This window comes from Phocoena sinus, chromosome 16 (genome assembly GCF_008692025.1).
Source record: "Phocoena sinus isolate mPhoSin1 chromosome 16, mPhoSin1.pri, whole genome shotgun sequence".
Lineage (NCBI taxonomy): Eukaryota > Metazoa > Chordata > Mammalia > Artiodactyla > Phocoenidae > Phocoena > Phocoena sinus.
Window position 1 is genome coordinate 43,937,342 of NC_045778.1, and position 15,648 is coordinate 43,952,989.

The window sequence follows — 15,648 nt, forward strand, 5'->3', positions numbered from 1 at the left end:
TTTATTCCTGTAGATTATTGTATACAAAGGAGTCCACATGTTTCTAAGCTCTTTGTGTAAACAATGGTTGTAGGCTGTGACATTTTAGAAACACAGTCATGACATCTTTTGGAGTCTTTAGATTTGAGTACCATTATCTTGATGGACAGCCAGATAATGTAAGTACAAAAATAGACAACATTTTCCCCAAAAAGTATGGTCAAAATAATGTAATCATCCATGACAACATAGGGGAAAATATGCTAAAATATAATACTTAAGTTTTGCAACACTAAACAGAAAATTTGCAGTTTATAATGTCTTTTGGTACCTTGGGATGGAAAATCCAAACTTTTTCTGTAGGTAGGGAGATATGGTCCCCATTCTCTGATGTGGACTACGTTGGTCTTTCCACCTGTACTTGGAACAGTTATTTGGTTGGAAGCAACAGGAACCACCTCTGACTGATTTATACTAAAAAGAACTTCTCAGTAGAATACTCTGTGACTTGTACAATCAAAGCAAAAGCTTAATAAGATCTAAGAAAGGACAAGAAAAGAGATAAGCTTCAGCAATCTTAGTCAGAAACTCAAAACACTGCTTTTGGGGGCAGTATCTTCAAGACAGCTGGGATCATGGACCTTGAAGCTCAAAGATCTGAGGGGGAGAATCTAATTAGCCTAGGTTGAGAGACATGTACACCTGGCCAAGTGTGGAGTGCAGAGCACTGTGATTGACAGTTCCACTAAGCACATGGAGTATGGAAGTACAGTAACCCAAGGGGAAAAAAATGGAGTTCAATGTTCAAAATAAGGGAGGAAGTGATGTTGGGCAGACAAATCAAGGAAATTCTACTTAACTTTTCAAAAATCAATTTAGGGCCCAAATGTGGTTGAATGAAATGCTAAGCTGGGCACTGTGGGGACAGGTGTAGAGGAGTGGCATATTACTTGAAGTTTATAGTGCTAGATTTCATGTTCTGTCATAATGAAAATTTATTTTCAATTTTTACTATGATGCTTAAAAATTTAAGTATCTGGTTCCTTGGATTTTTGAAGATTCACAGATTTATGTTGCAGCAAAAAATTATTTTTTTCTTATCAGATGTTTTAGAGAAGATTAAATATAACACTTGAATTTAGTGTCATATTGCAAGAACTATGAATCTCTGCTTGACACATTTTTATTAACTACTTTCTAAGGACTAAATTTAGCCTGTTCATTGCACTAAATTGCTCTAGTTAAATTGCTTCATCTTGTATCGCCTCTACAATTTCTGCAAAAATCTAATTATTAAATATGTTTTGTACCAGATGACTAATGAACTAAGCAAAGATATACAGATAAAGAATATTTAGATTGTGTATTGCAAGGTCACTTTTCTCTTTAATCATTCCTTTTTTGTTAAGTCGTCACAACTAAATTACATAATGCCTGGGGAAATACCTTCTTACAGATGAGCAAGCAAACAAGTAAGCAAATTCATTTGATTTTAGGGGGAAAAATATAGGCTTAACTAGCATCATCCAGGGCTTGTTTATGCTGAAAAAGTAGAGTCACATGGTGTCTCTCCAGACTTTTTAGATACAAGAGATGACATTATAGAAAATGCATAGAAAAGAACCAATGAAGTTTATTTCAATTTTTTTTTTCATTTTTGTGTATATGATGCATTAGGTTCCAAGCCTCTAATCATGGCTTGGTCTTCCTGGTGACCAGTGTCCATCCAGGAGCCCGCCAAGAGCCACCTTGTTAGAACCAACAGACATTCCTATCACTCATCGCTCAGGAAATTACAAGGGTCTTAGGAGCTGTGTGTCAGGAACCAAGGTCAAATACTAAATGTTAGAACAAAAGATTCTCCTAGTACCTCTACTTACAGCTTTAGGAGCTCTGTGTCAAGAACCAGGCACAGATATATATATATATAAAATAAGAATATATACATAATACTATTATATATATATAATAGTATTATATATATAATAACATTATATATATAGTGTACTATTATATACACTTTTACATAGTTTGCTCACTATGCAAATGTTTTGAAAATAGCATGTATGCCAAATCACTTCTTAATTTTTATGGACAACAACTCTAATGCTTTACATTTTTATGGTGATGATAGGCACATATCTGTTCATTATAACATTTAATCACCAAAATAATTCTATCGTTTTTCAACAGATTATAGATAAAGAAGCAGGCCTTTGTCCTTGTCCAAAATCAGTCCCAAAGTACTCAAGTATGTGGAAAAAAATGTTCTCATTTTGAATCCATGGTGTTTCTACTTTGCCTCAAGCTCTTATGAAGTAGGATGTAGGATATTTTCAGCAAGGGATATATAGAAAGACTTCATTGAGCAGTTTTAATCTAAACAGGATTATCTACATAGTCTTTCAACCATTTTCCTGGTACAACTGAGAAGTTGGCTTGATTGCCCTGGCTCCATTCTATCACTCTATATTCTCAGCCTCCAGGGCACTTATTAAAATTTAGAAAACTTTAGAAATCCACTAGTAAAATGTCAGTTTCTTGTGGTTTTAGTCATAGAAATATATCTAAAAACCTAATACCTAAATATAAATTAAAATTTTATGCTAGTTGACACAAACTGTCCTGCCCCACTCCCCACAAATCACAAACTTTAGAGAGGCTTAAGGATTATGTTGGATTTTTTTAAATTACCCAAACTGAAGGAAGGCCTTAAAGTGAAATGGTTAAGAATATATATTGTCAGAGTTTGGGTGAGAATCTTCTGCCTTTTCCTAGTTGTGTAATCTTAGACACGTCATTTAATCTCTCCAATCTCTGTTTTCTTCATTGATAAAATGTGGATAATCAATAACACTGTGTTTTTATGGGGATAAATTAAAATAATACACAGAAAGCATTTAGCTCACTCAATTATTAAGTAATTGGTATTATCATTGTATTAGTCTGCTTGGGATGCCATAAGGAAATACCATAGACTACGTGGTTTAAGCAAAAGAAATTTTTTTTCTCACAGTTCTAGAGGCTAGAAGTTCAAGATCACGGTGTATCAGGGTTGGTTTCTGGTGATACCTCTCTTCCTGAATGGTAGATGACCGCCTTCTCACAGTATCCTCACAGAGGCAGTTGGGTAGAGATAGAGAAACAGAGACAGGGACAGAGACAGAGAGAGACAGGGAGAGAAAGTGTTAGCTTTCTGATGTCTCTTCTTAGAATGACACTAGTCCTTTTGGATCAGGGCCCCACACTTACGACCTTATTTAACCTGAATTACTTCCATAATGGTCCTGTCTCAAATTAGGGGCTAGAGCCTCAACATATGACTGTGGGGGAGACACAATTCAGCCCATAACAACCATTAGTGACCAGAGTCAGTAATGTTGTTTGTACATAAAAGAAAACTACAAAAACTCCAATGTTTGCAATATCACAGAATTTTGCTTTTCCTAAATTTGTCATCTGTGAGCACCCTAAAACTTTTCTGTCTTCTCTGCATTTTATGTTTTTTAACAAGAGCAGTAATATGCCTGTTGTAGGCAGAAAAAATAATCTTCCCTTCTCCAAGAGATGCCCATGTCCTAACCCTTGGAGTTTATTGAATATGTCACCTTTCATGGCCAAAGGACTTCCCATGTGTGACTAAATTAAGGATTTGAGATGCTGTAGTTATCTTGGGGTATCTAAGTGGCCCCAATGTAATTATGAAAGTCCTTATTTGTGAAATAAGATAGGGCAGTCAGTGTCAGAGTGATGCAGAAGGAGAAGGACTCAGTCAGCCATTGCTAGCTTTGAAGATGGAAGGGGACTATGAACCAAGGAATGCAGGCAGGTGAATTCTAGAAGCTAGAAAAGGCAACAAAACAGATACACCCCTAGAGCCTCCAGAAACGAATGTAGACCTGCACACATCTTCATTTTAGCCCAGTGATACCCCTCTGCCCTACAGAGCTCTAAGATAACACATTTATATTGTTTAAGCCACTAATTTACAGAAGCAATAGGAAACCAATGTGATGCTCATATTTTCTTTGCATTAAAGAGAAGAATCTTCTACCTGTACTGCTATTAAATACTTTAACATATTATTCAAAATACTATTTTTTTCTCTTCCTTCAGCAATGCTGTAGGCATTTATAAATGCTTCAAGTCATTACTCATTACTCAGACTGATAACCAGATATAGAAGGGGTGACTGCAATAGTCTGCCCTTTGAAATAGAATTATCTCTTTATTCAGAAACATTTTATTTGGTTTCTACTGTTTGCTTGCCTGTATTCTAGAAACCGGTGGGAACTGATCTCTGGTCTCTAATGGACAGTTATCTTGTTTTTATTACAAATCTTATTTTTATTATGAAGAGAGACTTGAGGGTGAATTTTAGCCATGTCTGGATATAAAGTCTGGCTCTTCCTTATAATAGTGACTTAATTTCTTTGTCTTAATATCTTTATCTGAAAAGCAGAAATGACAATGTACTTCATGGATCATTTAAAAGGTTTTAAAGAGATACTGTAAACAAAAAAGCCAATACAAGGACTGTTACAGAGAAACTATTCAAAAAAGAGCAATGCATCTTCCTTTCCTTCTGTCAAAATATGGTAAACCAGAGTTTGCTTATTAATTTCTTCTTGATGGATTCTTTTCTACCTTTTTGGACAAAGCTCCTTTACAGTCTCAAGAAAGAAGAACGTAATGTTTCTCTCTGTTGTGTGTTTGTGTGTGGGAGGGGGTGTCTGTGTGTTTCGGGACAGGTATGACAATTCAAGACTGCCTATGTGACATTAGTCTCTAGAGTCAGTGTACATTTTCAAGTGCTTAGTAAATTGCATTTTCAAGACACAATCTTTTTGTTTGTTGGCTTGACTTTTTGTTTGTTTATTCATATAATTTACCAAATTTATCAATCATTGTTTCTGTTTAAATAAAACAACTTTGGGCTTAAATATATACTTTTGTTTATGACTGTGTGTCAAAAATACAAAGTTCATTTATTGTTCCATTCAAACATAATTATTTTCTCTCAGCTATGATTCTGAATTTTAGGATAAAATGATTCTTTCTAGGCTTGTAATGTCCACAGAATATTTTTACATCAAATACTGTATAGTGTGTGTCTTCCTCAAAGACTGTTGACTTTTTAAAATAAGTTCTTCATAAATTTGTAGTCCTGTCATGTAAATAAAAGTATGGATAGTTAATATGGTACTTTTACTGTCTTCCAACAGTATTTCATACTATTTAAATTCTTCTATTTGCAGTAAAAATATATGTATTTTTCCACTACCTTATTTGATATTCCATATATAATATCCCACATGAAACAAATTTCTTTTATAATTCAATGCTAGAAATTATTTTTTTTAATTTCATGGTATTAATATTCTACCTCATTCAGATAAAATAATAATAATAATAATAATAATTTCTCTCTCCTACCTCGAGAGTCAGGAAGCTCTGAGACATATTTGAAATAGTGACGGCATCATGTACTGTATTTAGTGCTTTACATTTATTCATTCATTTGACCATGTTGTTGTTGAGAAACTAACTCAGAAAGGGTAAGTAACCTGTGTAAGGTCACACCATGTACATGGAGTATTACTGGCATTTGACCCAGGCTCTGGCTCCATAGCTTGTGCTTAAATTTGTTTATTTCCCAGTTTACAACTACAGCAGTTTTATTGGTCCTTATGACTCCTGTATTAAACTGTTTTTGTGGAAAGAGATGGAGGTTAATAGATACAAATGAATTAAAATAGTGTTTGTTTATTCTGAATGGAAACATACTGAGCTAAAAGTCATCATCATTCCTGTTGCAAATGCCTCTAAATACATCAATGTGGTCTCAGCATTAGCACAAAATGCTAGCAATGCCAGTGAAAAGAAATAATATTGCATTCTTAGCTTCTGTTTCGTTGGTTACTGTTTACAGGGAAACTTAGTTTATTAAATTTTCCTAATGGGAAAAATACGTTAATATAGACACAGAGCCAAACTTTAATTAATATTTAGAATATTACTCCCCTGATTATCTCCTCATCACTATAGTTGTAAAATTGTCAATGTCGTCATTTTCTTCACTAAAAGACTTAGCTAAAAATCAAGTGTATATTAAAAAAAAAAAATCAAGTGTATATTATAGTAATCTGAGTGTAAGTTTTGAAGCCAGTAGTTACATGCAGTTATTTCTTTAATTCAGTTATTAACCTTTCAGCCAACACATATACAAAAATGTATGTTTTAGATACAAGCAATTAAAATCATGCAAAAACTAATTAAATCAACATCAAAGCTAAATTAGAAAACTACTAAAATGAACCTCAAAATATTGTCTCTCTTGCTAACTACTTAAAATAAGCATTGTATATAAATATGACTAAGTACAATCCCTGCAGAGCAAAAAGCTGAGAGATAAGAAACAGTGACTTTTCTCATTCTAACATACTTACTTAATAACTTATTTTTCAAAAGATCATGTAAATATATTGTATTCCTAATTCCATCTAATGAACACACTATAACACATTTCTTCTATACTTTTTTTTCAAACTCTATTTTCTTAGTGAATAACTGTCTATAAACCCTTTAGTAAGATCAGATTACATGCTTATCTCAGATGATCCTTTTGTTCTTAAACATTCCTTTATCTATAGAAATAGTCATTTATCTGGCATATAAACTAAGGCAGAGGAACAGAGAGGAAGTTAACAATAGTGTAAGAACCATGAATCTTCAGGGTAATTCCAGACAGCCCATGGAATTATGAATGGTTTTAGATTTAGTATTTTCCTAATATTAAACTTTAAAAAAAGTCTGTTATCTTTAAGAGAGATATGCTTACTCTTTTTTTTTTTTTTTTTTTTTAAATTATTAATTAATTTATTTATTTTGGCTGCGTTTGGTCTTTGTTTCCGTGCGAGGGCTTCCTCTAGTTGTGGCAAGTGGGCGCCACTCTTCATCGCGGTGCGTGGGCCTCTCACTATCGCGGCCCCTCTTGTTGCGGAGCACAGGCTCCAGACGTGCAGGCTCAGTAGTTGTGGCTCACGGGCCTAGTTGCTCCGCGGCACGTGGGATCTTCCCAGACCAGGGCTTGAACCCGTGTCCCCTGCATTGGCAGGCGGATTCTCAACCACTGCGCCACCAGGGAAGCCCGATATGCTTACTCTTAACAACAACATGCGCTTGCTTGGCACTATGATTTTTTAAGGGCTTAAATATGTATCATCTCATTTCATTTATGGGGATAAAATACAGTGATTCATTCTATTTAAGCAAATATCAGGTAGGGGAGTGGTAGCAATTTTAGTCTAATTCAACATTTATTAAACACCGACTGTGTAGAAGTCATGGTGCTTCTAAAATTTAGTTTGCCTGTGAAGTACATACAAAAATAGTATTAAAGGAAAAATAGCATAAAAGATGTGTGTGTGTGTGTGTGTGTGTGTGTGTGTGTGTATGCACTTTAAAGAGGATCTAACTTTGATCTCTTGGCACCAGCAAAGTAAAAAATCTATGTAATGTGTTAGACCACAAAGAATATTTAACAATAAGAAAAACACCATCCTTGGCTTCAAGGTTTTACAGTCTAATCTAGTGTATGTTTTCTATCAGACTAAGGTCCTGTATTCCCAAGTATTACAGTCAATATTTCTTTGATGTTTATATGCTAGTAATAATTACAGATATGGTTGGAGTTCACAGCATACGGATTGAGGGAATGTCAGGAACAGATGCCAACGGGCAGTGACAGGGGTGGAGGTGAATGGGATTGAACCCCTGACTTTAAAGAATGCAGTGAAGATAGCGATGACCAATGTTTGATCAAATAATTGCAGCCCATTTTAATTGAGTCCCATATCGAAGGCATGTGCACATAAATGGGCTCAGGAGAGGGCATTGTTATATATTTACACACACTTTCCATTTTATCTTTATTTCTCTAGCCAATCTCTCTCTCTCTCTCTCTCTCTCTCTCATTTTAACTAGGGTTTTTCAGCCTCATCACTATTGACATTTTGGGCTGGATAATTTTTTGACATAGGGGCTTGTCCTGTTCATCACTGGATGTTTCTCAGCATCTCTGGCCTCTACCAGCTAAATAACAGTAGCACTCCCCCCACTGTCCCACCCTCTGTAGTTATTACTACCAGAAATGTCTCTGGATAGGCAAAATCAATCATGGTCTAGAACCATTGCTTTAACTCCTTGGAACATTACTCAGAAGTATTTTATGAGAACCTGATGCAATGTAGGCAATAGGTTGGTCATGTGGATAGAAGAAACAGATTCATCTTGAGAATAATAAGGGTTCCCTAAGAAGAGAAAAATAACCGTACAGAATTAATTATTAAAAGTAAAGGAAAGGGAAAAATATCCAAACCAAATTTCGTTTTGAAAAACATAGAGTCAAGTTAAAGTTAATGGTATTTTGACTATCAGTTACTCTTCTGAACACTTTTCACCTTGTTTAGGATGTCTAACATAGAACAGAAGATCTACTCAAGGAGTTTTATATCCTGACTTGTATTTCCTTTTCTGAGCTTTACTTCTTAATAGTTCTATTTTCTCTTTCTTTAAACTAGTAAGTACCAGGAACGTAGCTCACATTTCCTTGCCTCAAGGGTCACTTCTGGAACTTCCTGACTCAATCCAAAAGTACTGCCCAAAGAGAAGTTTCTCTCATACAGAACTGGAGAAAAAGAATGTCAGTGAAGGAAGGGAAATGAGGCGCTGGGCCCCAAAGTGCATAGAAGGATACAACGTCTTTTAACCAAAACACTTGCCAAGCAATCTTTCATCCAGTTTATAATTTCCTTCATCCCTGGTGGTTCTCCTTGGAAGCCTGTCATTGTCTCACCCAACCATAAGGAAGACTGCAAGAGGGTATTAGGTCATCAGGCACTTGTTTTGTCCTTCTCACAGTATTCTCTTATCCATTTTATCAACACCACTTTCCTTTCTCCCCCACCCACCCTGCATCTTTCTTGTTCTATGCTTCATAATTACCTTAAAAAAATGATATAATATGGAGGGAAAAAAAGATTCTTCAAATACTCAAGGAGGTAAATAGTATATTCCCTTAAACAAATTTAAATGAGAGTTGCTTCCAAGTTTCTGCCTTAGAAATAATCAAAACCCAAATTAGGTGAAAGATCGTGATACAGTCCTTAGTCCTTACACACACCTAGTGAAAGTGTATGAGCCTCAGAAATCTATGGTGTCATGGACATTGTATGTTAATGAATCAGAAAATCTAAGTGAATGCTATTCTAGTGATTAAACTATAGGGGTACTTTAATTATTTTTGGACTGGCCAACATTTATTTTATGTTCCTTAATTAGATACATCACAATTTCCACCCTCCTGCTTTATTCAAGTATAATTGACAAACTGTATATATTTAAGTTGTACAATGTGGTGTTTTGATATATACATATATACTGTGAAATGATTGCCACAAGTTAGTTTTCACATCCATCAACTCACATTTGTGTCCTGTTGTGTGTGTGTGTATATGTGTGTTTGGTGAGAACATTTTAAATCTATTCTCTTAGCAGATTTAAGTACATAGTACAGTATTATTAACTATCATCACCATGCTGTGCTTTAGATCCTCAGTTTTAGTTTGACTTATTTTTTTAAAAAGATTATCAAATTAGCTCCTTTGATTCCAGAAATTTAAAATTGCTACTAAGATGAAAATGGGTTTCATTTTGGATGAACTCTGTTGGTGGCTGACCAGGGTGCAATTTGAAGCCCTGGTACTGTAGGATAGAGAAGCATAGTCTATCATTAACCTTACTTCCCTGCTGGTATGCTTCTTTGTTGACCTAGTAAGTTTTTCTTTTTGATTCTAGCTTCTCCAGTTCAGGAATGGTGGGAAAGAGGCCAACAGGGGAGAAACTAAATGAATAGCAGTAGGACAGGTGTAAAACCTTGTGGTTAACTCTCTTGTCCCACTGACCTTTCCCAAGTTAAGCAAAAAGGAGCCTTTTTCTAAATTCTTACTAGGACAATGAAGATTATTCATTCATTTAATCGACACATATATTATACACCCATGATCCACCCACTGTGCCAGTAGGTTGGTGTTAATTAGTTATAGCTGAGGATACAATAAAGTAATAACATCTGGGTTTGCCTGATAGTTTGTAGATCAATTGTTGTATATTTGATCCTACTTGAAATGCATGAGAAAAGTTTACTTAGATAATACATCAAAATATTTATGTTATTTGAATCTACTTTTTGCAAAATGTTTACCAGTTATTCCTCATTTTATCTGGTTTGTAAGTTATTTTCATTTATCAGATTCTTTGTAAAGGGTCATTCTTGTACTAGTAAAAAGTGCTACATTTTTCCTTAAAAGTGCGATGATTGAGGGCGTGAGATTTTAACATGTGATGAAATGTATTCTTTATAGTATATTTAATGTGGTTTAAATTATAAAACCCAGTATTTATAAGTCATACAATAATCATCTCTCCAGCTACATCTTTTCCAATGAATGCTAGATAGCCTCTAATGCACGATAAAATTTGTTTTCCCTTTGTGGAAATAAGCACCTCACCCAAACATTGTTTACTTCTAATCTTTATATATATATATATATATATATACACACACACACACACACACACACACACATATATGCATATATATATAATACTACATGTTAAGCTAAGATAATATCATTGCTAGTTCTATACTTAAGAATAAAAATATTTTTAAATTTATGGCAGACTATTATTTCTTAAGGTGTTTTATATATTTATGTCACTTTGGTGTAATTTGTAATGTGTGTGAAGTATTTGTAAATATGAAAGGTTGAATTGTTTTATTAAAATTAGCAGAACACAATAGTGTCTATTAAATCAAGTAAGATGAATTAACAAGACATTATAACTAAAAGAAATAGCAGCAACTTAACATTATGTTGCCAGAAACATCATTATCAATGTCCTCTTTGGGTATGGGGTATTAAGCATGCCAATTAGGAATGACTTTCTAATTTAAGTTTCTTCCACTGTTCAAAAGAAAGTACAATAATTATTTACTCCAGTCCATCTTTTCTAATTAATGACCATCAATAAAAAATATATTATTTCTTTTCCTCCAGGCAATAGAGCTAAAGTGTATATTGAGATTCAGGATGAAAATGATCATCCCCCAGTGTTTCAGAAAAAACTCTACATTGGAGGTGTATCTGAAGATGCAAGAATGTTTGCTTCTGTGCTCAGAGTTAAGGTATGAGAACATTTATTAAGATACAGAACTAAAAAGTCAAAGAGATCATATTTTGTAGATAAACTACAACCATGTAATTTATATTAACTGAGTACATTTTCATAGTTTAAACAAAAGTCTGAAACGGATAAATGAGTTTAATTAGTCAAACTAAATACAGATTAATTATGAGGTAAATACTAAGCAACTTTTTGTGCTTTATTTTTACTATATAAATAGGAACAAATTATTTATGATGTTTCACATTGAATAAGATATCAAAATGTCTGTTTTCCTAGTATATTTGTATGCCTTTAATATTTAGGATTAATTTACAGTAACTCCAAAGAGTCTCAGAATGGAGTTTCTTGTAGCAAATATAAAATTACCATTTTCTGATTGAAGAAATAATGTAATAAATTTTGTAATTCTTTTTTCTGCAATAATTTTTTTAAAATTCAAGATGCTAGTTAAATCAATGTAAAAAATAACACTACTAACACTACTAACATTAGTACTTTAGTAAAGATTTTTTAAAACCTTCATATGTCAGAAATGTTAGAACTTAAAAACACAATATCATAGACTAAAGTTGATAATTTTCAATTTTTCTTTAGTTAATTATCAAATACATTTTCAGATTTTTTCAATAGTACATAAAGTTGAAATAGTTTTATAACTAAAAAATAAATTTGTAAATATTGCATTACACTGAGGAAATTTTATAGGCTATAGGATTTTAGATTATTAATTACAGAGTTATATTTCTGAAGCTATTTTAATAATCAATTTTTAAAATAGCTATTAGCATACAAACATAAAACCTAAATATTTCTAAGCAAATCCAGCTATTGTTTGCCTCTAGTTTTGCATATGAGTAGTTGCCTTTCTTTCCCTATTACCAGGAGTACCATGATTGAGCTCTTCTTACATATGATTTTATCACTTTAACATCCTTAAGTAAGAAAGAGAAAAATCAACCAAGCAAATAAAGCATGTGTGTTGTACTTGCAAAATAGCTCTTCCACAGTGCCAAATTCTGACTCCTGATTTGAATCACCAGTTGCAACTAAAATTGGTGTACAAATTCAAGCCAATTACATTATATCCAACTTGCATTATGATTTACAGGTAACAGTCCTTTGTAGTTGATTTTTATCTTATTTTACATTTTAGTCCTATTAACGATTGATTCAGTTTATTCATTTAGTCAGTAAATAATTTTTGGGTGTTTATAGTGTGAGTTGTTCTAGAAGTTGGACATAGAGCAACTAAAAAATAATCAAATAAAAAACCCCCAAACTTCCCACTCTAGTAATGCAAACAAACTAATAGAAGAAACAAATTAGATCAAGAAAACAGGAACTATTAACATAAAGTCATGTGGTCAAGAGAGAGACTTGTCTATTTCTAGGCAAGGAGCATTCCAATATAAAGTCTCTAAAGTTGGAGGGAATTTTGGGAGGTCAGTGTGACTGAAAAAGACTGGCTGGGGATGAGACTGGAAATGCAGCCCAGGACCAGAATATGGGATTTATTTTAGATGTGCTTAGAAAGAAAGTTTTTGAATCGTTTTGTCTAGAAGTGTGACATAATCCAATATAAAAGGATTATTCTGGATGTTGTGCAGGGTGGGATGTGGGAGTAGATACACAGTGTTTTTAGACAAGAGTAGAAACAGAGCCCAATGCATCACTAGTCCAGGCAAGATTTGGTAGTGACTTGAACCATGGTGTAGAATGGGGAGATGATGAGAAGGAAGTAAAAAGGAAGCCAAAAGGATTTGCTAATGGATCATATGTGGGGCATTAGAGAAAATCAAGGTTGACCCTGAGGGTTTTGTTCTGAACAGGTCCCCATTGCTCCCTCGGGAATTATGGTGCAAAAATCAAGAGTTCACTTTTGGATATTTCATGTTTGTGAGGCATTTTCAATATGCAAGCATAATTCTTGGCAAGATGGTTACAGATGCTGATTTAGATTCAGGAAAGAAATTGCAGGCCAGGATGAAATCATGATATTAAAGAAAATGGATGTAGGTAGAAAAGTCCAGGGACTTCCCTGGCGGTCCAGTGGTTAAGACTTCGCCTTCCAATGCAGGGTGTGCAGGTTTGATCCCTGGTTGGGGAGCTAAGATCCCGCATGCCTCGCAGCCAAAAAACCAAAACATAAAACAGAAGCAATGTTGTAACAAATTCAATAAAGACTTGAAAAATGGTCCACGTCAAAAAAACAAAAAGCTTAAAAAAAAAGTCCAAAGACTAAGCCTTAGGAACTCAATACTTAGGGATCAGGAAGAGGATTCATCAAATCATGCTGAGAAATTGCTGCCATGAGGTAGCAAGAATACTAGGAAAATGTATAATAGAGTCCCTGAGACTCGTAAGAACTAAATTGATGAAAGAGGGAGTGATCAACTGTCAAGTGCTGCTGTGAATAGAGTGCCCCTGTGTATTTTTACATGACCACTCATGCTAGTAGAAGTAATACTGTAGTGGAGAAAAAAAATAAGCTAAATGCTAAAATATTCCATTAATAAAGGAGATTATTCAAGAAACCTATAGATGACGGCAGTAAGAAAATTTAATGGGTGATATTATCTGATGATGGCATTTACTTCAGAAGAATTGCGAGAAGGTGGCAAAGGAGATAGAATAATGTTCTAGAAGCAGTGATTCAGAGACAGGACACGTGCCACCTATCTACCTCTAGGCATTGTGCTATGTCAGATATGGGAGCCACTTTTTGAGTCAGCCTTAGAAAGCAGTATCGTATGTAAGGGAGAGGACCAGGGTGGGAAGAGTAAAAAAGTAATGATAATATTCAAAGGGAAGGTTGAATATTTAGGGGATATTGCTGATGATGGACTATGAATTCCAAGGAATCCTGGTGAAAGGTTGGTGGTGGAAGTAAAGGTGAAGTGGGAAACTGAATCAAATTAGGGTGTGTGAAGAGCTACATGGGAAGAAATATCTGGGGGGTGAGAGATGCATCGGAGAGAAGCCATGGACTACTTTTGATGAGGTAGACAGGGATGGGATTGATTATTTCTCCAGGACTACCAAGAATTCCATAGGACAGTCCTTTCTTCAATTGATCAGTGGGTTATTCAGGCTAGGGAGAGGGGTCCTTTTCAGGAAACCAGTTTCATGCCATATAATATTCTATGTAGGAGGGGAGACAGAGAAGGGATGTGAGAAAAAGCATAGCAATGTACTGATGCAAGTATATGCTGTTATGATTAATTCAGTTAGGAAAGCACAAATTGTTATGTGGATTCAAGGGAAGGAGACATTTTCATTGGTAAAGAACATAAAAGTTTTCCTGGGGGATGAAGAATTTGAGTGGCACTGAAGAGCCGTTAGACTTTCTCAAAGTGAAATAAATGAGAATAGTCTAAGCAGAGGAAACACAAAGCCAAACCCAGAATAAACAAAGTGCAGAGTGTGTTTGTGGAACAGTGATAGGAGGCAAGGACCTTAGGAAGTGATGGGGGTAATAAATCTTCAGTGGTGAACATTTTCAAATGCTGCCTTTAGCCTTGAAGCCTGGAAGCTTCTCCTTTACAAATTTAATCGGAGTGAAAGTGAGTTAAGCAAGTCTTTTCAGTTCATACTTAGGGCAGCAAAAAATGTTATTAGAAGTAGCCCTGGATCAGGGCCAGCCAAGCCCAAATCTTGGCAGAAGATGATTTAAAAAACAGGGAATCAGCCTACGATTGTGAAAGAGGCTTTTTACCACTTACTGTATAATATTGGGGTAATGTTAGATTTTATCCACCATACACGCAAGTTAAATTTTTTTAGTCCATCATGAAATCATAAAGATAAATTTTTTAAAGTTGTGTTATGTGTAGGAACGGTAAGAGGAAACATATTACAGGATTTACTAAGAAATATGAGACTAAAATATCAATGAATAAAACAATACTATTTTCAAATATGGACAGTGGATTAAAGGCATTACTAAAAGTATGCTAGGAGAAAGGCAACACAATGAGGGCATTATTGAAATTAATTATTCAATATAAGTGATAGTAAAAGAAGGAAAATTTTGTATATATATATATGTTTGTGTATGGGTGCACTCTGAAATGGTATACCTAATATGCTTAGAGACCTATTTAAAGTTCTTTTTTTTTTTTTTTTTTTAGAAAATATACATTGTATACCTAGTATGTGTTGAAAATACAGAGGCAAACAAAACAGACTGTCCTCTGCCTTTATAGAGTTAGCATTCTAATAAACTAGACCAAAAAAGCAAGTAATTATTAAGGCTTTTATTTAAACACACATGTAAAGATTTGGATTCTGGCTCAATGATATGAATGTTCATATCATGTTAAAGTAATTCCTGGATTGTGTCAAAGGACACAGAACAAGAGAATTAATTAAGGACTACCTGCTACATTTGCTATGGTTTAATGCTGATAACTCTGTCAC

The 15,648-nt window shown here is 34.3% G+C and overlaps 1 protein-coding gene across 1 annotated transcript in view; it reads left to right on the plus strand.

The window, feature by feature from the left end:
* The window catches only part of PCDH15 (protocadherin related 15), a 743,572-nt gene that overhangs the window by 653,093 nt on the left and 74,831 nt on the right, over positions 1 to 15,648 (plus strand). The window contains 1 exon segment of the mRNA XM_032608284.1: positions 11,100 to 11,227. Coding sequence (XP_032464175.1) covers positions 11,100 to 11,227 — 128 coding nt within the window.